General features: G+C 42.7%; 1 protein-coding gene across 2 annotated transcripts; it reads left to right on the plus strand.

Moving 5' to 3' along the window:
• The first annotated feature begins 1,125 nt into the window (after window positions 1-1,125).
• On the plus strand, window positions 1,126-21,950 carry draxina (dorsal inhibitory axon guidance protein a). 2 transcript variants are annotated; one of them, XM_084346938.1, is made up of 7 exons: window positions 1,126-1,347; window positions 12,284-12,804; window positions 13,754-13,980; window positions 18,112-18,232; window positions 18,390-18,482; window positions 18,808-18,897; window positions 20,179-21,950. In XM_084346938.1, the coding sequence occupies exons 2-7, from the start codon at window positions 12,309-12,311 to the stop codon at window positions 20,289-20,291; spliced, it is 1,140 nt and encodes a 379-aa protein (XP_084203064.1). In that variant the 5' UTR covers window positions 1,126-1,347; window positions 12,284-12,308; the 3' UTR covers window positions 20,292-21,950. The 2 variants fall into 2 exon arrangements, with proteins under 2 accessions (XP_084203064.1, XP_084203065.1); XM_084346939.1 differs by having other exon boundaries at window positions 12,287-12,804.
• The last annotated feature ends 1,651 nt before the right edge of the window (window positions 21,951-23,601 follow it).

Consider the following 23,601-nt stretch of genomic DNA (forward strand, 5'->3'; position numbering starts at 1 on the left):
GCCGAGACTAGCTGTCTATAGCTCACTCTGTAGCAGCTACTAGCATACTGTAACTCACTCATTAGCTGCTATTAGCATAATTTACCCTTTAGCTGCTACTTATATTATGTAACTCAGTCCTGACTGGCTCGTACTAGTTAAAGTCACTCATTAGCCACTGCTACTATACTGTAACTCACACATCAGGTGCTATTAGCACAACTAACTAATTAGCCACCTGCATAACTCACTCATTAGCCACTATTAGCATAACTCACTCATTAGCTGCTACTAGTGTAACTCACTCATTAACTGCTACTAGCAAAACTAACTAATTAGCCACCACTTGCATAACTCACTCATTAGCCACTATTAGCATAACTCACTCATTAGCCACTATTAGCATAACTCACTCATTAGCCGCTACTAGTGTAACTCACTCATTAACTGCTACTAGCAAAACTAACTAATTAGCCACCACTTGCATAACTCACTCATTAGCTGCTATTAGCATAACTCACTCATTAGGTGATACTGGCACAACTAACTCATTAGCCACTATTAGCATAATTCACTCATTAGCTACTACTAACATACCTCACTCATTAGCCATTACTAGCACAACTCACTCATTATCCGCTATTATCATAACTCACCTGAATCCCCAGCTGAACTGACTGTGATTGATTTGCATTGTGGGTAATGTAGGCGCGAGGTTCCGTCAAGGAAAAAAAAAAGTGGAATAAAACAGAAAATATTTCCGGTTGCTGCATCAATTTTCTAAAACTAAAACCATCCTGAGTCTGACGATGTTGTAAGAGTGCAATGATACATCAGTGGAGAACTGGTTACAGACTACATGTACACAATAATAGGCCTTTTGTCTAAACTAAAGTGAGTTCAGGAGATGATTTTCTCGGTATTTAAAGGTGATTCCCGCCCGGTTAAAGCATCTTGTGCATTCAGATCCGGTGTCTGTCTGATGTGATGGGAACAGTTGTGACAGCTGTGATAAAATCATGATGGATTAAACTCACGCTGAAATACTAATGACAACACAAACTGACTCCTTCCTGCCTCACTCGCCCCTCCAAGTCACTCAGCCAGCCGTGATGTGGACGCGCACTCGGGAGCGCGCCCCTCGGAGCCGGTGGTGACTCTCCTCTTAAGAAGCAGGAGACGGTCCGGATGCTCGGCACATCCCGGGGCGCACGGAGGAGCGGACTACAGAGGTGCTGCTGCTGCTGCCGCTGCCGTGTGTCGGTCCTGTCCGCTGTCAGCCTGCAGCCTTTATGACTGAGCTGCTATTCAAACCGTAAACAACAACAACAAGAAAGGAAAAACAACAACAACAACAAACAAACGCGGGTAAGGAATTATCTTTTTAACACTAATTGCGTGATTCCCAGTGTGCGTGCGGGGGCTGGTTATCAATGAAAAAGCCCATTAGTGGCGTTTCTTTTGTGTCTTGGGTGCGTTTGTGGTTTTTATCTGATGCTCAGATGAGTTTGCTGTGACTTTATGGTGATTTATGTTATTTAATAGATTTCATTTTTGGGTTATTCATGAAATATTTGTCTGTAGATCTCAGTTCTGACCAGATTTTATGATTACGCGCATGATTTAGGCTGCATGCGCGCGTAAAAACGCACCAATAATGATGTCACAAAGCTTAATAACTTAATTAATGCGCATTGTTCCCTCCCAGTATCGCAGATTATATATATAAAAAAAGGCAGTTTGACTTGCAGAAAGAGTGTCGATCATCACCAGAGCAATCAGCAAAACATTAGATTCGGTTTTGACACCAGAGAAACTGAGTTAAATTGATAATCGGTTCAACTTTTGTGCCGGTGTTTCCTGCTGTCAGGCTTTAAACTCAGATCAACATCACAAAGGAATTTATTGGATGAATGGTGAAGAGAATCAGAAATGATTGCAGCGATTATCTCTTCCTGACAGCTCATTGTTGCTCCCTGCACACACACACACACACACACACACACACACACACACACACACACACCAAAGACAGTGTGAACAGTGTGTGTGTGGTGTGTATCTGTGTGTGTGTGTGAGAGACAGATAAAGGAAGGAAGGAAAGGAGGGAGGAGGAGGGGGGAGGAAAGAGAGAGATTAAAGTTGGGAGTCTCAGTGTGACACCGTGCAATTAAAAAGTGGAACATGCTGCAGAGCACCAAATATTTGTGGACTCACATTAACGAGTTGATGTTAATTAATTGCAAGTCGATCAGCAGGGAAGCATCAGACGTGATCAGGACCCCACAGTGAGTCGACCTCGGGGCCAAAACAAAGCTCGGGATGCGCTTTAATACCTGATAAAGACGAGACAACCCGAGGAGACGCTATCATTTGATGTTCGAGCGGAAATTAATTTAGTCTTTTCCCCTCAAAATGTGCATTTTTTACATAATTAGCTGACACACTTCAAGACTTCAAGTCTAGAACAAGGACTCAAACCACCTTTAGAGGAGCAGTATGTGGATCCAAGCAGTATTAATGAGCCAATAATACAAACGAAGACGGCTCTCAGAAAAAAATAAGGTCCCAGGTAACAGTTTTTGAAGCTAGAAAGGTGGCAGGGTCCGCCACATATGAACAAAGTAAAACAGTATGATGATCTTTCTCTTCTGATTAAAATGTCTTCCCCAAAATCTACATACTGCACCTTTAAACATCTTATTTTCGACACACAAACAATTTAATTTCTTTCATCCTGAGTTTGAGTTTCAGTAGCTACATTACTGAACACCCGCCCGGCCTCCTCCACCTTCACCTTCACCGGTGGTGGTGGTGTTAAAACCTCGTGGCTGCATCTGTTGGATGGAGACTCTTTCAGCAGGCGGTCAGCCAGCGCTGCTCGCCGCCACCCAGAGGAGGGAGGAGAGAAAACTTTGGGTTCATATAATGCGTTTACATGCTTCACTTGATCATCTCTAAACACGAGTGTTTCCCTCCCGCTGACCGGTCAAACTGTTCCCATGCACACAAACACACACAGAGACACACACACACACACACACACACACACACAGACCCAGGTGTCCACATTTAACAAGTTGTGTTGCTGGTTTTTCAGAAGCCAAGGCTTTGTTGTTGTTTTGTGTTGGAGGGGATTCAGCTGGTGTCCTTATCTGCCACGAAATGAAAGATGCCACCGACACTTTGTTCTAATTAAGACGGGATAAATCCTCCCTCTGTCTCTCTCTCCTCTCTGTCCTCCCTCTCACAGCGTTACATCTTATTTTCTCCTTTCCTCTCAGTTTCTTCCTCCTCCTCCTCCTCCTCCTCGTCCTTGTCCTCCTCCTCCTCCTCCTCCTCCTCCTCCTCCTCCCTTTTGTCTCTCTCATTCTCCCTCCTCTCTGTGGGACGCCTCTTGCTCTGCTTCTGGTGCTGTTTGTGTCTCACAGCATTTTTGGATCCTGCCTCTATGTGGGTGTCTGGAGGAGGTTCCCCCCGCTGTGACTGAGCGAGTGTGTGTTTGTGTGTGTGTGTGTTTGTGTGCATGCATTGATTGTCACGGAGAGAAAGTGAGTGTGTGAATGTGAAGGAGATAAGAGGGGCCACGTCGCAGGATGTTACCATGCATCAGCGACGATGTTCTGGTTCTCGCCCCACATCTGTTGTTACCTGCGACCGAATTACCGGTGAATCATCGGGTGTCTCCCTGCTCGCTGCTCCGGCTCACTCGCTGACAGATGGACCTTCCTTATGGCTCTTGTTTTTTTTTTGTTTTTTTATCACCCTGTGTCGCTTCCAGGGGCCTTTGCCATCCAATACACACCTAAAAGCTGCAAACCCTCCCAGTCGGTGTGTGAATCCCCAGTCCTGATATTGTTTTGCAAGAGGATTTCGGGAGACAAAGCACTTTTATATTGCTGAAGTCAGGTGCTATTGGCCCTTTAGGAAATGAAGTTTTATGGTGTTAACTGCAGCTTGGCAGAGGTGTTTATTACGCAGAGGCGTTGACTGGAGCTGTAATTTGCGCTGCTTGTTATTGAGCTGATATTTATGATAATTTTGTGGCGCAAACTCGACGTTTTTTACCCCGAAAATGAGAGAAATAAAAGTGTTTGTTAGTGCATCAAATGTTCAGCGTTATCACCTGGAGATGAATGTCTCTGTTTGGAGCCCAGCTGAATTGTGTTTGTGACATATCTTTTTATTTGAGTCTATTACACTTAATCACGCACTTTCTTCTTGTTATCTGTCACAGAACAGATACTTAAGCTGTTCGCTCGCTGAGCCGAGAAGCTGAAAGGAGATATTTAGTTTGTTCTTGTGGAGCTTCACACGACCAAAAGTGACCTGTGATTTCTTTCTGTCTTTCTTTTCCCTTTTTTTTTTAATCCTTTAGCAGGATCATTTCTTTGGCTTTGACCCAAAGCAAACACATGACAGTACAGAGTTAAAGTCAAATCAAAGCGGAAACACATTTTCTTCCCACCTTGCGTTTCCAAAGTGGTGTTAAGGCGAGCGGATTGTTTCAACAACACGGGACAAAACGTGAGTTCATTCAGTAATTTAGTCTCTAACGGAGACGTGAAAGCAGATAGAAATGGTGCCAGGCTGCATCGGAGGTCAGGCTTCATTTTCCCACGAGATTTTGTGCCAGACAATGGCAGACAAAATAGCAGAGTGAAAGCGAGCTCTATATGTGCAATCAACATTTACTTCCTGATGGTACGTTGCTAGTTTAAGATCGACACCATCAGCAATAACAACGTGTGACGGTTTCATGTACAGTAATGTTTTAATTTTCTTACACCTACTGCAATCAAATTGCCCAAGCTGGGACAAATACAATTACTTGACTTGACTTGACTTGACTTGACTTGACTTGCTATGCTTGTAAAACATTTTACTGCTGTTGTTCAGGTTGAAGTTAGTGAAGTTAAACAAATCTCTGGATCTGATGAAAAGAGAAAACCATGAATGCTGGATTACTGGTGGACTTTTTTAACTGGGAGCAGAAACTTCCTGGAGAAAGTCCCATGGATGAAACAAACAAGATTAAAAGTGATAACTGAGCTTTTTTTTCAAATGCTGGTATTTAGATTTTGTTACTTTTCGGCAGAGTCAAGCTAGCTGGTTCCATTGATTTTCAGTGTTAATGCTAAGCTAATTACCTCTGGCTAAGGCTTACTATTCAACACATGCAGGTTTTGTACAATAACCAGACCAGATTCTCACAGTATCCTGGTATATGCTATTATACAATTATTATTATCATTGTCACTTACAATGACCCTTAAGGGAACGAAACAAAAGACTTAATTATAATCTCACACAAAAAACTGTCCTGACAGACATGAAACTCGATATAAACTAACTAATATATTTTCTTCTAACACCAATACGTTAGTATTCATTACTTTATATAAGCAAACTTACAGTTTTCATGCAAAACCGCTCAACTGCTGAAACCCTGTGAACTCTGGAAAAGAAAGCACATTTCCCCAAATCCTGAACTATTCCTTTAAACCTTTAATCTCAGCATGTGGCCAAGAGGAAGAAGAAGAAGAAGGAGAAGAAGAAAAGAAATCCTGAAGGTGGCCTCTGCCTGACATGACAGCTCTGCTCCGACAGCCTGTTTGTGGGGTCTTTGTTTGCTGGATCCTTATGGCCCCGCTGGTTGCTATGAGAGATAAAACAACAGGAGCAGATGGCTCCTGGAGGTTCGGTGTCCCAGCAGGTGAAAGCTAAGAGATGCACACGTACAGCAATTTAATACCGGGGGTCGCCTCCTGCTCCACCTCGCTGCTCTTTCCTCTCAAAGCGAAGTCTATTTTTTGTAACGCCGTGCTTTAGGGACTGACCGATTGATCACACGCTGGAGAGAGGTCTCTGATCTCATCACAGCTTAATCATCCAGCCCTCCAATAGTGCCCTCCTTTGCAAGATTATCTTTCACTTCATACTCATCTCGCTCCGCTGTGATCCACGTGTCCCTGGTGGCCGTCTCACACTGTACGCTGCGCTTATAAAAGCGTCTGGCACACACACACACACACACACACACACACACACACACACACATATATTGTGTTTTCTGCAGAATGTCAACAATAATAAACCAATTTAAGGTTCCCTGCACCGGCTTCCTAAAGATGCAGAATTGATTTTGAGATTTCATTATGTTTTATATAGCTGCACATATTTTCTCTTCGGACGTCGATAAACTCGACATCACCACCTCGAGATCTGAGCGGCAGATCTTTAAATCCTGTCCGAGGTCAAACTGAGACATAAAGTTGTCCCACAGCCGTCGCGTTCCTTTTCAGAAAACGTTCAGTTATTTATTTGACGCTTTACACTCGATTACGTCCGCGCTGTAAATTTCCCCCTGACATCACGATTATCTCGAGGATGTCCTGAGACGACACACACCTTTTACAGCCCGCTGTGAACTCCAGAGTGCGTATGCTGGTGTGTGTCACTGCAATAACACACCTAGTGTTGTTTTATTTCTACCACTACTTCCATTTTGCTGTTGCTCTGTTGGCTGTAAGGACATTTGATTGGCTGTAAAGTCACTGTGTTATTGATGCTGCGATAAAAATGTGAATGGATTTCTAATGTACAACATCTAAACCAGGATTATATGCTATTTTAATGCAGATCAACTTTGGCTGGAATCTATTTCTTTATTTCACTGTTCATGTATTTGTTCGATTGGTAGATATTCGGTCTTTTGGGATTTGGATAATTGGATATAGGGTTTTTGTGTGTTTATTTGTTTGTTTTCTAAATATAGCCTATCAATACCTTGTTTAACTAAACACTCCGGGATCACAAACCTGCAGAAAACACACCAAACCCTTTTGGAAAATGTAGGGTCACGCTCAGCGCTCCCTCCTCCCCCCCAACAGAGGCTTTGAATATTCGCTGCTGATTACTACGGAAGCTCCAGAGGCCCAAAATGGTATTCGGACGGCCATACTTTTGGCTACTTACCACCACCGACTATGACAAAGCGAGCACAGAAAGAAACAGAAACGATTAACGAGGTGCTGGATTATTTACATTTACATATCATCATATGTGTATTTTAAACAAGATACCGATATTTCATCATCATCGTCAATACCAGTATTGATTTAAAAGATACATTGAAGAAAAATTCAGATGCCAGTTTGTCCGTTATGTTTTTACGTGCATGAAAACGAACAAGAATCTCTTTAATCTGCCTCCAAACTTATTTAGAAATGACTTTAAACATTGAACTGCAAATGTCGTGTGACATCTTACTGATTAAAACTAAAAATAGACCAAGTCGTCTTTATAGTGGATGATATTGAAAGGAAGCATGGATCTAATGTTGTACGGTGTAACAGTCTTCACTGCTTTCAAAAGATTTTCTCCAAATCGCTTCCCACATTTTCTTTGCACGAAATACACTGAGGGTGAGATGTTCCTCGTCATGTTTTCTTGTCTTTCATTTGGTGTCGTCTCCTCACAAACTCGTCCAAGCTCTGCAGAAGCATGCCTCATTCGTTTAGCCTCACCCTGATATAACTCCAGGCCCTCCCCAGGGGTCGCGCCCCCTCCACTTTGGGAGCCACTGATTTACTGCATCCAGTCCTCGGCTTCAGCAAATTATAATAAATCCTTGAAGTCAAACATTTATATTAAGGCTCTATATTTACTTTTAGAAGGTCACAGCAGTGTCTCAACTTGAAAGCTCGGTTTCCAATCTTTATTATTTTTCTACAACAATGAATATTTATGACTGAATAAACTACATTTAAAGTTAAAACTCAGCATCCTTGAGGATTATTTATGAAGAGTTCAACATTCAAAACATCTCCGGATCTGCTTCTGTAGGACTGTGTGGAAACGGCTCCACGTCTCTGTCATCAGACTGTGATTTTAATATTGTTAAATCCTGACTCATGCACAGAAATACGTGACATCATGTCTCCAACAGCGAGCAGATGAGCACAGACAGAGAAACGTCTCCAGTGAAATAAGCACAACTTTGTAACTCTGGCAGATAAGTAGGTGATCGAATTTCACATGTCGGATCGTGAAATCTTAAGTCCAAACGACGACTCTTCCAGTGTTTCCGTACGGCGTCAGCGACTGTTTAAATGTTGCATTATCTCCAACTCGTCAGTTCCAGGCCACTCGTTTGGCCTCCCATCGCCTCAGTAGCAGATGCTCGCCCTGCTGTGCCCCGCCGACAACACACAGCCATGTATAATACGAGCTCTGGCAGGAGGCTGTGTTGTTCGCAGAGGTTGTTTATCACACACAAGAGACTGTGCTTAAAACCCGGAATGCCACCCAGAGTGCTCCATTATCGTCCCCATCCTGCGTCTCCTCAAAGGACCACCTGTTAGCGGCGCATGAAAGTCTAAAAGAGGAAAACAGGGCACTGCTGTGCCGAGATACTCGGTCGCCCTCCATCTCCGCCCGCCGCCTCTTTTCTCGTGACAGGTCTATTCAGGCTTTAGATTTGATGGGGTTGACGCACGGTGCCTTCTGTTTCTATGGACGTGTCACATCTTTCTTTTATGTCTGGAAAATTAATTTTTCAAAGGGTCATGTCGATGTGCTGTCGCTGCTATTATCTCCACCTCGGTTGATTCTTCTCCGGCTCTTTTGCTGCAAACACTTAGAGTGTTAATCCTCATTGAGATAAGCAGGTACAGGCAAGAAATGGTTGGGTCTGTTTTGTTATCTCTTGAGAAAAGAGAAAAGAAAAATCTCCCGGATCTCGTTCACATTCAAGGAATATTCCACCAAAGATCCACCTCATTACTCGATCATTAATCTGCTGATTATTTTCACGATAAATCAATGAATCCTTTAGTCTGTAAAATGCCAAAACATTGTGAAAAATGCTGATTACAATCTATCAGAGCCCAAAGCGACATGTTCAGATCGCTCTTTATGTTCAACCAACAGTCCAAAACCAAAAAACTCAAACCAAAACCAAAAACTCTGCATTTACTGTCATAAATGACAAAGAAAAGTAGCAAATCCTCACATTTTTGTGCAGTTTTGCTTGAAAAATGACAAACAATTAATCAAAATAAATCAAAATACTTCACCAAATTTATACTCGACTAATCGTTGCAGCTCTAGAGGTAATAGTTCAAGATTTTGGGATAATTATTACCTTTCTTGCTGAATTGGTTGAGTAGAGCAATACTACTCTTATGTCTGTACAGTAAATATGAAGTTGGAGGTTGTTTAGCTTAGCTTAGCACAAAGACTGGAAACAGGTGGAAATGGCTAGCATTGGCTCTGTCCAACAGCACCTCTAAAGCTCACAAATCAACACATTTTACTCTTGTTTGTTTGATTTCTACGAAATAACAAAACACGAAAATGACACGTTGTGGTTTTACGGGAGGTTTTGTGCAGGACTTTGTTTTCAGACAGTCTCTCCTAGAAGACATTCACAGCATTGCACTCGCTTGTTCACATGAGAAGTGACAGAAATAGCTGTGTTACAAATGAAAAAAAGTGAGCGAGGAGAGACGTTTAAACCCAGCCTCACTTTCTCCTCCTCCTCACACCTCATCAGTCGCTGCATAAAGTGGGTGACAATGTTGGTTCGTCTGTTTCAGGAAGTTACACTACCACTGAGAGTCGTGGTGAGGAGGTTTCTGAAGCTGCTGGACCATCGAAACCTTTCACAGTCTTGTTTTTGTTTTGTTTTTTGAGATGGTTAATCTTCATGTGTCGTGTTTTACTTTCCACTTCCTGTCTTTGTCTGTTTCCCAGCCCTTTCTCTGTGCACTTCTGTGTTTCATGTCTTCATTGGCTCTTGTGTATTTAAGTCTGTGGTTTTCCTTTACTCTGCGTTGGCTTGTTCCTGTGCCTGTATTCCCCAGTCGTCGTATGTCCTCTGTCTTCCCTTATTGTCCTCCATGGTTTCTGGTTTGTCCTCAGTTTTGTTTGTCTCTTCAGTTTTTTCTTGGACTTTCCTTTGCCTGCATTTTGGATTTTTGGACTTTGGACCTTCCTTCCTTTGGGTCCATGTTCACTGTACAAACTGAAGATCATCTACCTCTCGGGAAGCAAGCAAACTAGCGTATCTTCCAAAATGTTGGACCGTTCCTTCAATAGATATCTATCAAAGGCTCATGTGACGTGACCCTCTATCTCCACTGCCTCACCCAGAGTCCACTTCGGATTGTTTTCTTATTAAATGACCCCTTTGGTCGTACGAGGTCCAGACCACTCTGCAGCAGCAGCACCTCATGTGTCAGGCAGACAGTGTAATCCCAGCTAAACAGTTTGTGTGTGACACGGCCGACTGCCCTCCCCCCCCCGACACTCTGAAGGCCTGGTTGGAGATAAAGGTCTCACCTCAGCAGCCAGCCTCACACTCTTGTTTGCAAACTGCACAGCTGGTCGAACTCCCAGAGGCCAGCCGACGCAGTCTGCCTCTAAATCCCCCCGGGGCGCCGCCTGCGCTCGCACTGCAAATTTCCCCCGACATCGGCAGCATCCTCTCCGCCACCACACACGCACACAAATACACACAACCTCGGTCCTGTTTTTAGAAACAACTAAATAACCCAGTGTAAACCCAAGGGTGTGTGTTTTAAACTCGGTGTGTGTCAGCGTGATGAAAGAGCAGAGATCTTATCAACCTCCCCCAACGACACACACACAACAAAACACAACACACACACGCCATCACCAGCAGCTCAATACTTCTCCCTCATTGATTTTCTGTATGCTCCGCGCCGCCGTTTGTCTTTTAACACAAAGGAGTCGCCTGCCACAGCGCCATAATGTGAGTGTGTGTCCATGGATTGTCGCAGCGTTTGAAAGTGGACGACCAAACAAACCAGATCGTGTTTAGAAACAACAGCATGACATGACACAAGGAAAACTGGTGTTCACTTATCTGGTGTGTAGTGCAAGGAATGAAGACGGCAAAAAATTGGACACTTTATTGATTTTATATCAAATATAGAGTTTCGTGGAATAGTGTCGTATCTATATGATCATCATGGAGTTTTTTATCCATTGAGTTTGCTTTGTTTTCTTACTTTTTCCCCCTTTGCCAACACTAAAATCTACTTAGTGTCGGCCAGAATCTGAATATTTGAATCCTTATATGAATGATATCAAAATCGAAATGATTTCAAGCAAATAAGACCTAACATATGTAGTCAATGAGGTGTTAGACATGTTTTCAATGCCGTCGTGAAGTAGCGTGGGATCATGGGAGCTGCCGACCTCGTTGTTGACCCGACTGGCCTTTGTGTGGGTTGCTAGGGCTAGGTGAGCCCAGGAAGAGGAAGAGGAAGAGGAGGTGGCCTATGACACTTCTTATCACCCATCTACAATGCAGTACTGAGTTTCCTCCCCAGACAGCTTAACAACCTTTCACACCTGGGCTCACCTAGCCCTAGCAACCCACATGAAGGCCGGTTGGGTCAATGACCTGTAAGGACACTAAAAGCTTGCAAACTCCCCTCCAGTTAGTCAGAAGTGAGGAAGCCTCTTGGATGAGAGGTGAAACGTCTTCAACAAACTGAAACAAGTCCAGTTGCCTATGATACAGCACTTAGAAACATCCAGGTCGTGGTCATTGTAGGTGCTGTATCGCAGGCAACTGGACTCGTTTCAAACTCTTGTTTCCTTGAACTGAACAAATAAACCTTTAGTGACATTAATATATAACACTTTAATATATAAATAAAAAAAGGTGAAGTGCTTCCACTCCACACCGTCATTTTCTTCACGTTTGGACAAGCTGCCGGGCCTTTAATGCGGACACACAGAACCTCATATTTCAGTTCAGTCACACCTCACAGATATGTTGACTTTTGTAATGAAAGGTACGGTCGGACGGCTCTCGAGACCGCTGAATAGGAGGTGATGAAGGATGTGCGCGGTGCAGTTTCTCATACTGAGTAAGGCGTGAAGGGGTGCAGGAATGAAGGCTGGGAAGTCATTTCTAAAAAGTGTCTGTCCGTCTCTTTGTCGTCTCCTCAAACCCACCAAGTCCAGATAAATGGGCCCACTGAAGAGGCCGAGAGGGATCGCGTCTGAATTCGTAGGACGGGTGATGGAAGAAGGAAAACAGCAGGACAGATCACAAAACTGGAGGACTCGTGGGTTCAGATCAGGGCTTCTGCATCAGCATCAATTATGATGATGTACTCGATATAATCCTCCGAAACCACCAGATTGTTCTGTATGTTCTTGTATGAATAATCACTAGTGCCGCTTAAATCTACATTAAGTTTCAGCGTCAGTGATTTGAATCTGAATGTGAGCAGTACTGAGATGTATTTTCTCCTCCCAGCAGGTGGAGTTGTGCTGTACAGACAATGGCTCTCTCCTGGAGTCTTCTGCTGGCGTTCCTGTTTGCCACCCTGGTCCTGTCACACAGCGCTGAGCCCGGAGCCCCTCACGGCAAGAGGAGACAGGGACAGACCTCAGCTGGTGGCAGCAACACCCTGCAGCACCCTCTGCAGGGCCTCCAGGGCCACCGCTACAGCAGGGAGCGCGGAGGTCACGGGGGCCAGGGTGCCCGCGGTGCCAAAGGAGGAGCCGGGCTGCTCTCCCACAGGCCCCTGCACCCCCTGGCCAGGCCTGAGGACGATGGGACGGGCCTGGAGAGTTTGAGCCCGGTGAGACTGGAGATGGGCCCGGGCAGGGACAGAGACAGAGCTCGAATGAGTATGAAGAGTCCTCAGCAGGCCCGGGACAACGACCTTCTGGGGACACGCAAGGGGAGGGGGCACGGACACGGGAATGGGCACGGACACCACTTTGAGCACAGGAGACAAGGGAGTCGGCACGAAAAGGGGCGGCATGGAAAAGGTGAGTCCAGTGATCCAAACATACAAAATATAGACCCCTGTCTTACTAATTATCCACTGCAGCAAGAAGGAGCTAAAGGGATTTTTCACAGAAGACGTTGTGACATAAAACAGTAGTATCCCTTTCACGCTGGATCCACAGACACCCACAAACACCTGGCTTTTGTCTTCAGTGGGAATGGGTCAAATTTTCATTCACTCCTAGATCAAATAACTCTGCAGTAGTCACAGGTATTTATCGGCTCCAGCTCCGACTGGCAGTGATGGGAACATGATTTAGTGCCTCTCTCTGCTCCGTTAACAGAGAGCAACAGCAGCTAATGTTATTTTAGAAAAGGAGTCCGCTAACGTAAACTAACGAGTGGCCTCCAGTGCAACACAGAAGCTCCACAGAAGCACCTTTTACAGCAGCATCTCTATCCATAGACAACGTCCTGCTTGGTGACTCCAGATAATTTACCATCCTCAGTGTGAAGAGTAACTGAATTGAATCATAACTAGTCTCTACAGTATAAATGGTCTGTGTGACACCTGTTGACAGTGAGGTCGATTATTCAGAATAAACGAGACCTTGTTTCTGAGAAAAGATGTTATTGTTGTTGATAAAGCTGAAACCGTAGATTGAAAGGGTTTTTTGTTAAAGTATGAAAAGTAAACTGGTTCCAAGTTTGTTAGAAAATGGTGCATTATGTAGTCATAACACATCCAAGTCAATTTGGGTGCCACCTGAGCCAAATTATTATAAAAATCAATCGGGAGAGAATCAGAACTAACTAAATGACAGATGGTTGCCATTAAGACTTGTGGGTGTTGATTATTTATTATCTGCTCCAGCTTTTCCAACTTTTTGTACACAGATATGATAATAAAAATGGTCTGAAAGTATGTGAAACTGTGACGCCTCCCACAAACTATAACATCTTCTCTTTTTGTCCGTCCTGTCTGTCCAGGGTTTCTTCCTGAACCTGAGCTCAGCTCTGCGTTTAGGGACAGAGATCTGTTCGACGATCCTCCCTCCTCCTCCTCCTCCTCCGCCGCCTCCCCCTCCTTCAGCGTGACCCCGCCCAGCGAAGCCCCCTCCCCCATCGCTGCCGTCTTTGGCTCCGGCTCCTCCATGGTTACCACGGTGATGAACGAGCATCCCCCAACGCTGCCCCCGGCCTCCACCAAACCCCAGGTAACCCCAACGAAACCCAAGTGCTTATTAAAGGCTGCGTCTGTTGTGGCTCAGTGTGATCCCAGTGTGCGGGGGAAGTAGAGCGAAAATGGGCCCCATTACTGCCGTTATGCCGCCGCAAACCTCATAGCTCATCTTGGAAATGACACTCTCTGCGGTGTGAACCTGAAAGTGCCGCTTGTGAAAAATATCCTCCAGCAGGCCAGACTCACTGGCTCTTGGTCACAGCGTGTGTATGATAAATATGGCCGCGTTTCTGTATAATAAAACGACGCCTCCGGGATCAGAACCGCACAGTTCACATTTTCTATAACTACCTTCCTTTATTAGAAACCATGGCAGGGCAAAATGTATGCGAGCTTGGAGAGTCTTTTTTGTGCTCGTGGGCACATGCGCTGAAAAAAACCTGCAGGAGTGCGTGGGGCACTACTCACCACCTGTCACACTCCCCCAGCGTGATGCTTCAACAGTATGCATAAACATCATTTAAGAGAAAAAAAAGAGACTCACACGTGTTTTCCCCAACCTCCTTTTATGCTGGCACCGGTACAAATGAGACTCTTTAAGACAAGATTGGCACCTGATATCAATAGATGTTGAGCCGGTGCCCACTTTGTCAGAGCGTTTTGTCACAGCTGCCGCTACAAACACCCGACAGCTTGTAGGGCGTTGGTGGGAAATAAAAGGCCGAAGTTACAGGATCACCCACATTGTTTGATTGACGTGTTGTTTTGTTGAGGACCGCAGCCCAAGACGACGCAGTGCAGACGTCGCTGGATGTTTGTTTTAAAGGCACACTGTGCAGGATTTGTCGGTTGCCGATTGTAAACACACCATTCAAAAGGTTCATCGAGCGATTCTAAAGAAAGATTGTTGATTTTTGAGTCGTCAGGTATTGATGCTGTGGGTTAAAGTGTCAATGTTTGACGACAAAATAAAAATAAAATAAGAAAATACAGACACTATAACACACATCTAGTGGGTCATTTACATTGTTTTTTCAAGGAAAATCCTGCAGAGTATACCTTTAAAGAATCTGTTGTATTGAAGTCGACTTGAAACTTGCAATCGAGACCATGAACTCATTAGGAAACTGTTCACTGAGGGAATAAATCAAGCGAGAAGTAGGGTCATTTTCTCATAGGCTTACATGCAATTGGATTTCTTTTTGAAACCGGTGGAGGACATTTGAAAGTTTGCAAGATTAAGGCACTTAAACATTGGTTCCTCTTTGCTCTGTCATTGATATCACACTCTTGCACTTCTTTAGCACCTGCTTGAGATTTTAAATTCACGGTGGCTCTGTTTGACTTCCCTGCTCCGTCTCTCTGTTTGACGACTGTAGATTGGACTGTCAGTCTGTTTGGTCTTCGACGTCTGAGAGTCCAGCAGTCGTGAGTCTTTGCTTTGGGAGCAGTCAGATATTATCGCACCACAGAAGGAAAAAAAAAGCCTTCCCTAATCCTTGGTTCAGTGGCACGACCGTGCGGCAGGGCTTCTTAATTAATGTTCGATCTTCTGCTGATGGTTTAATGAGCAGCGGAGCACGAGCAGGTATCCCCCTGCAATTAATCTAATTGATATTTCCATATAGGCTCATTTCCTGAGGGCGAAAGGGAAACAAGTATGGATCTGTTTCTATGAGGATGTTGATTCTCATTTTTTGATGGATGTCTTTCAGGGACCAAATATTCCTCCGGAGACCTTTCAAAGTCCTGCTGACTTCATTAGGCTGTCTAACATTTCTGTTTTGTTTCCTCTGTGTGAGTAAAAGAGACGGTGGCAACGTTTTTATGGCTTTTATCGTGGAAAGTTATGGCTGCTGAATCCGCGGGGGGAGTTTTGTTTTACAGCAGTGTCATCACATACTTATCTGAGAGACATTATTTTACTGAGGTAGAATATTTGAGCTTATGATACTCATACCTTTATGTGATGTTATGGATCAGTCCAAAGATATCCAGCTACTGACTTTAACTCTTAAGGGAGCTGCAGAGATTTAAACTACTCATCAAGTTTTTATTTTCTTGTTATTGGAAGTTCACTGAAACATACAAGACAATGAAAAATGGAAAAAGCGTGACTACTAGAAACGAAATGGAGTCATTACACATCAGTGCTGGAGATTAAGTGTTGGAGAAGTCAGTTCTTGCAATCACAATGCAATATATTTGTAATGACTTAAAGTCTAAAGCTCAAACTAGCAGCCTCACCCTGCATTGTTAAACATACCCCACAGTATGTAAGTGTTAGAAAGGAAGAGCAGTTTCCTGTACTGATAATTTTTCTATTCTTAGAGTCGTATTATCGCTGCCAGAGGGTGAAAAGAACGTAGTTTAGCTTGAGGGTAGTGTAAGAGTACAGATCATGGTGTCAGTGAAGTTTAAAGGGATTATCCCTTTGGGAGCATGAAAGTACTCAGCTAATTTTTTTGACAGTATGCTTTGCTTGATGATGTGATATCAAGTGTGGTCTGCTGACGATTTGGCAAAAAGGTCTGTTTGAACAGTAAAAAGGTGGAGGAGTTTCTAAAATAGAAGGTGTTTATTCTCTGGTAAACAAAAAATGTCTTTATTAGCTTTAGATTTGTTCCCATGTGGCTCTGAACATCAGAGCCTACAGTTTGCATCCTGTATCCCACCGACAATGATTGTTTTAGAGGTGAGCTATATATTGATTAATTGATTAGTCGTTTGAAGGAAGAATTGCTTTTCTTTGTGATTTATGAAAGTAAATGAAAAATCTTTTGGGTTTGGACTGTTTGAAGCAATTTGAAGATGATGGTGATGAGCATTTTCACATTTTTGCTGCACAATTAGTCAAAGTAGTATCGTACTACACGGTGCCCCTTTAATCAAGGACTTTTAGTAACAGACAAGGTGGAAACGCAGGAGAAAGTAGGCTGGCAGATCAGCTGCAGAACGTTTATCTAAAATAAACTACAGGAGCAGGATCAGGCGAACAGAACAGAAAATCAGGAAGGGGGACAACACAACACAGACTCAACTAACGAGGGGATGAGGTGTAGGCGGAGAGAGGTGGAGAAGCACAGGTGAGGGTAATGAGAAGGGAAGGAACTGATAGGCTGGGAAGAACGATGGCAGAAGGGCTGAGCCACCGAAGGTGATGCCGTGCAGGTGTGGAGGGAAAAGCAGAGCGAAAGACACCACGAAAAAACAGACAACACAAATAAAATGAAACTAAAAGTTGCTTCAACTAAATAATCACAAGCTGTTCAAGCTGTTTTTTTGACAGTCGTATTGTTTTAGAAGTCAAACAGCCTTTGAATAATTTGACACTTTTAATCAAAGTCACTGGTTTACTTGAAATAAACGATGCATATGTTTAATTATCTGACTAAAATACAGTACAGGAATAATAAAATGTCCACCCAGGACCGCTGTTGACTCACAGGCTGCATTAGAAATAAAGCCTGCGGTTGTGTGTAATGAACTGCGTGTTTAAATCCATACGTCTGTACGTTGTGTGTGCGTTAACAACACAAATGTTGGTGGTAAATATTTGTATTCCAGACTGTGGGCAGTCATGCTCTCTGTCACCAATCGATGGGTTTTTAAAGCTCTGCTGCTGTCTCTGTCGACTCTGTGAGGGCATTTTATGAATCAATGAAGCAGCTCGGACTGCCGCTGCCTCTGCTCGGCACAACACAAGTCCGACGTGTGAACCCCCCCAGCGTGTTTACTCGCAACGCCGATAGAAAAACACTGTCGACAAATCAAACCGCAGTCATCTGCTGCAGCTGTGGTTGTAATTGCAGTAACTGCACATTCATCTGAGGCGACAGAATTGATCTCTCTACAGCAGCTTATACGCTGGATTGAGTCAAATCTAGGATTAGTTTTTAATGCGTATCTTCATATTCTGATCACAATTGTATTTGAATACATAAATAAAGCAGATATTTCACATATTACCATGGAGGCAGACCTTACACAGCATGCTGAGACATAATTGAAGCTGGGATTAGGTGTTTACAGATCTGCATATCAGCATGTTTGAGCTGCTCCGTGAGGATTTCTCACATAGAACGTATGCAAATGCTCCCGCTGAGACGTAGGGTTAGTCGTAAAATGTAAAGACTCGCTTCAATGTTATTGTTTTCTTTCTCAGAGGTCTGGAAGAGGGAAAGGACAGGGAGAGGTGATGCCAACGTTGGACATGGCGCTCTTTGATTGGACAGACTACGAGGACATGAAACCCGTGGACACCTGGCCGTCGTCCAGGAAGAAAGGTCGGTAATTAGCTTCAATTGTAAATTTGTAACAGATTTTGATTTGAAAACAGGATAAGTGGAAATAATCCATATCAGAATGAAATTATCTCTATTATATTAAAATATTTGAACATGTTTAAGTTGACAAAACTGTGTTTATTTCCTGCTGCGGCAGACAAGAGGCGGAGTAAGAACCTCAGCAGTGGAAACGTGACTGTAGACGCCGACGCCATCGAGCCGTGTGACCACCACCTGGACTGTCTCCCAGGTCAGTCTGCATCCTACACGTCACAATACGACGCTGTGAGGCTACAAAATACAAAAGATTTACGTCATAAGATTCAATTATTATCATACAACGCAAGATTGTAAAACAAACTTATTATGTGCAATAACTAGAAACTGTTGAAAAACGACCTTGGTGCTCATAGAAAGAAGCTGATTCAGAAAATGTGTTTTCAGAGATGACAATGAGCACGACATTCCTTGTAGAAATGATCACTTGTACTACTTTATTTTTTATTTTTCAGTATTTCTTATATATTATCTCAATGGAAATATCTGTTGAATGTAATGTGCTTCTTCTGTTAAAGGTTCTTGTTGTGATCTGAGACAACACGAGTGCAAACCTCACAACAGAGGCCTCAACAACAAATGCTACGATGACTGCATGTGTGAGGAAGGTGAGTTAAGAAGCTGTGCTACAGTGTTGAAACTGTGTCACGACTTTAACAGCACATTATCACATGACAAGGGGCACGGCGTGAAGGAAAAGTGCAACATTTTGGAAAATAGACTTGAGCGTATTGATACCCCTCTCTTATCTAAAGCAGGTTTTCATAAACATATTAAACAAGCAAGATGAGCTGCTAATAGGTTCATTTTTGGTAACTTCTGACAATGCTAAGCTAGCTGTTTCCCTCTGTTTCCAGTCTTCATATTAAAGCAGCTGCAACAAACTTTAATTATCAGCTGATTTTGGCGCCCCCTCTGGACAGAGGTGGTAGTGTTTCCATCGCCTCGACTCGTAAAGAGCTTGATTTGGCGAGAATGTGTGTCAGTCAGTTCATGATCGGGTTTGAATCCTTTCAGATCCAGTTATTGTCTCTGTTCATCGGGTGACTGACCGAGGATGACTTGTACTTTTGTTAGTGCTCTATCACTCTCCCTTTTAGCCTTTTATTTTGTTCTTCATTCAAGTGTTTCCTTTCCCTTTGGCTTTCTTTTAATTGGCTAACATACTCACTGCTAAACTTTGCCTGGGGAAATGAAAACATGTGCTCTTTTTGTCTGCATACCCTGCATTGTCTGATTGTCACAGGGACTCAAACCTGGTGACTGTGGAAATAGCCAAACATTAAGCTGATGGTCTTGTTTCCTTATGAAGGACATTTACCACTCCAACAGACTCCACAACGTCACCTTTTAAAAGCAGTGCTCCACTCGGTGGCACTTTCAGCATCTGTGTAAGAGTTTACAGCAGCAATTTGTCTTTTCATGCGCACTCGTGTTTCAGACACATTTCCCCAAGTCTCAGTGTTTATAATTAAGGTTTTTTAAAAAGTAATTGACTGGCGATGGGTAAGGGTCCCTGGAGTGGCCAATTAGTGGCAGACTGACGTGGTGGTAAACAGAAAACGTCCCAGTGTTAATAAATGTTGATTTTCATGTAAAATTGTTTTGAGTTAATAAACGCTGAGTTGATAGATCGTTCATGAGCTCCAGAGGCAGATTTCACTTCAGGGTGTGTTTTTTACTAAAATATATAAACGTGGCAAAAAATCCCAAAAAAGCACTCTTGGCGTCTATAACACTGCAGATGTCGCTGTTTATGTGATCCAAACAGCTTGTAAAAACTTAAAGACTTACAGTTTATCTGAGTCATTGGACTTCCTGTATCTCACAGCACATTCACAGCTATCTGTTGCATCTGTTCAGATAACAGCTTATTTTCTTTGTTTCAGGGTTTCGGTGTTACGCAAAATTCCACCGGAAGCGACGTGTGACCAGGAGGAGGGGTCGCTGCGTGGTACCGGAGTCGGTCAGCAGCGACCAGGGAGGCTTCATCACCATCTGAGAAGGAGGTCAAGATGGAGGAGGCTGAAGGAGGATGAACAGGAAGAATGACCCCATGACAGAGTAGATAGTATCAGCCAAGACATCACATGACACCAGTAACAGATCAAGTGCTGAAAGGTGGCGACTTGCTGGTTTTAAAATCGATCCAACAATGTAAATAACAGCATCTAGTCCGTTAAAACAAACTAACAGGTGACTTAACTGGATTTTTGTTTGAATGTTGCATTGTTGGATGAGCAGGGAACATCTTTAAGCACTTACTAGGTTCAGTTAAAGTCCATACATCCGTTTTTAATTCAGTTTTGGTAACTCCAGCATCACTACAGGATCATTTCTAAAGAAAACACGAAGAGGGGTCAGTCGACGATGACCTATTTTTTAGAAAAAGAGCTTTTTTTTGTCACTTTGCTGGGAAACTGTGGAGGACTGAAAGTGCCAAAATCTAAAAATAAATAAATGAATAAATTAAGATTCAGTAAATAAATTAAAATGCCATGAAATGCACCAAACATAATATTAAAAATAAATGCACGCATTAATTCATTTATAAAATGTTACGTACATTTATATTTCTATTTGATTCAAACCGCCCAGGAGATTATGCTTTCACCCGCTTGTTTATTGGTTGGTTTGTGACCAGGATTACACAAAAACTACTGAATGGATTTCCACGAAACTTGGATGGAGGATGAGTCTCGGCCGAGAATAGACCCCATTAACTTTTGGTGTGGATCTGGATAAAGGGACGGATCCAGGAATGTTTTTTCTCACTTTCTTTAACATTGCGCTACAGAATGTTTTTCAACATTTTTCTTAAAGGGGGCTGTTTGGCCGTGGCTGAGGTATGCACTCTACTGAGTGCCATTCTAGTTGCTACCTTATTTACTTACTGCCAAATTAAAGCAGAATAATAATTTATGTCACATTTTATAATTTAAATAACGTCAAAATGTACTTTATTGCTATTTTTGGTGCATTCATGAATATTAGCGTATTTATTGATCCATTATTTCTTTACTTTTAGTTTTGGCACTTTCAGTCCTCCACAGAAAACATGACTGAGTGAAATTTTTTAACTTGTCATTGTTTATGTGTTTATGTTTACCACCATTATGGGGCCTGTTGATTATTTGGTTTCATTTTTTAATGAGTTGTGGAAAACCCTCTTTCTGATGTCTCTCACTGTTTTTTTTTTTTCCTGCATCTGATTGTCTCCGTCTCTGCCGATCTGAGTCAAACAATGTTTACAAATCATTTTTAGTTTTGAATTACTGCTCCGAGTCCCTGATGGGAGACTTCAGGATCATACAACTGAGTCACGTAAGCTTCTCTTAAAATACTAAAATTACTTTGAAATAGTTTCTGTGTGAGTTCTCTGCTACATTTTATCCCTAAAAATCATTTGTAAATGCTTTTTGGACCCAGTCTGCCGTCCTGTATTGTAAATATGAGTGTGTTTGAATTGCCAACAACTTTTTGTTACATTGACACCACTTCTCTTGTATTTAACAGTAGAGTGATAAACAAAGATGCTTGTCTGACCTCCCTTTTACATGTCTTAATATATGTTTTATTTATACTGTACTTAAAAACATGTTTGTCTATATATTGTGTTTTTCTGTCTTTTTTTGTTTTCATGATTAAACACTTACTAGGATATTGTCTCCGCTGTCATATTGGATTGGACAGAGTACTCATGAGTACTCGACGGACGCAGTGATGGTGGACGAAGTGCTCAGAGATAACAATAACTATTCATAAATAGACTCAATGATCTCATCTCTGATGGTCTCGAGACTGTTTCACAACAAGTTAAAAGTTCCCTGAAGTACATTTAAAGGGTAACTCCACCAATTTTGCACATTAAAGTTTGTTTGCAGGTTTTTTAGGAGTACTACGTTATGTGTGGAAAAAGTGATATAAAGCCTCTTGTGGCTCCAGAGGAAGCTGCATGTAATCTGAAAAATTGCCTCCAGTGATGTCACTCAGTTGCTAAGATGCATTGTGGGTAATGTAGGCGCTCGGTTTTAAAAAGAAAGAAGACTGTGTGGAATAAAAAAAGTGATTTCTCTGGTTCTACGGTATCGATTTGGATAATTTGTTTTTAAATGGTCAGTCATGAGTCCAACAGTGTTATAGTTCAATGTAAGAACAGTGGACTGCTTTTCAAGACCTGGAGCCTACATCACCCACAATGCAACTTCTTTCAGGTTAACCTACAAAAACACGTCATCACTTCACCACTCTCTTCATGTAGTTGAGGACAAAGTACTACATTTCCCCCTGCAATGTAATGGAGTATGAGTATAAAGCAGCATTACATTTGTTGTTCAGTACGACTCTGAAGTAACTGTAATCAGTTACTCTCTACCACTGGGTCAGAGCATGTGGCTGGACTCAGGAGGTAAATGAGCATCAAGTGATCTGCTCTCGGAAAAAAAGGTCTGCTTTTAAAATATTACTTCAGTAAAAGTGATATATACTAAGTAAGTATAAGCATAATTATAAAATTACATAAAAACCTTAAATTTGTACTTAAGTACAGTACCTAAGTAAATGTACTTAAGTTACTTTCCACAGCTGGTTTAATATCTTGTTTCCTTCCTTCATTTTCTGCCTCAGAAGAATAAAAACCATCACTTTGGTTTTACGAGCTCCCATGTGACGTTTTCCTCGAACTGCTTTTGTCACATAAATTTATTCCAAACACGTAATCTTTTCTTGAGAAATGAGGATTTGGGAGTCGGTATTAAGAAGCCATCTATCTCCATATGATAAAAAATGAAATCCGCAATCTTTGAAGCTCATTATCTCCAAACCACCCTGAACTGTGTCAGAACCTTTTAATGCGAAAGCTTACGACACATTAGAGCAAGTACAAGCAATAACATTCGGCACGTCTCTGTCCCGAACACACAAGGCCGCTGGAAATCTATCCGTATCAATATTTGATTAGATGGAGAAAGTGAGACTCATTTTTCTTTCCTAACCACCGGCTCAGTCGGACTGTGATTGTGCCATCCTGATTTACGGCCCTGGAATAAAAGCAGTAGTGATGTATTTTTAATACTTACCTCTGACAGAGTGCTCTGGTGGAGTGCCCTGTTGAAACCTGGCCAACAGCCAGCCGAGTGATAGATTACACGCAGCCACATCCCGGCAGAGCTGCAGCTTCACATCACAAACACAAAGGCACTTCTTACCTTTCTTAGGGCTTTCTTCGAGTAATTAATTACCAAAGTTTCTGTCTGAGCCCAAGTTTTCAAGATCAGGGCACTCTCAGAAGGACACAGGTACGACAATGAGAG

The sequence above is a fragment of the Pagrus pagrus genome, assembly GCF_965226575.1.
Source record: "Pagrus pagrus genome assembly, chromosome: 3".
Lineage (NCBI taxonomy): Eukaryota > Metazoa > Chordata > Actinopteri > Spariformes > Sparidae > Pagrus > Pagrus pagrus.

Bases quoted from the DNA above. Each gene is read 5' to 3' on its own strand.
- draxina (XM_084346938.1), top strand. From the start codon at position 12,309: ATGGCTCTCTCCTGGAGTCTTCTGCTGGCGTTCCTGTTTGCCACCCTG. The intron at 13,981-18,111 runs GTAACCCCAACG...TTTCTTTCTCAG, and splicing joins CGGCCTCCACCAAACCCCAG to AGGTCTGGAAGAGGGAAAGG. The intron at 18,898-20,178 runs GTGAGTTAAGAA...TCTTTGTTTCAG, and splicing joins TGACTGCATGTGTGAGGAAG to GGTTTCGGTGTTACGCAAAA.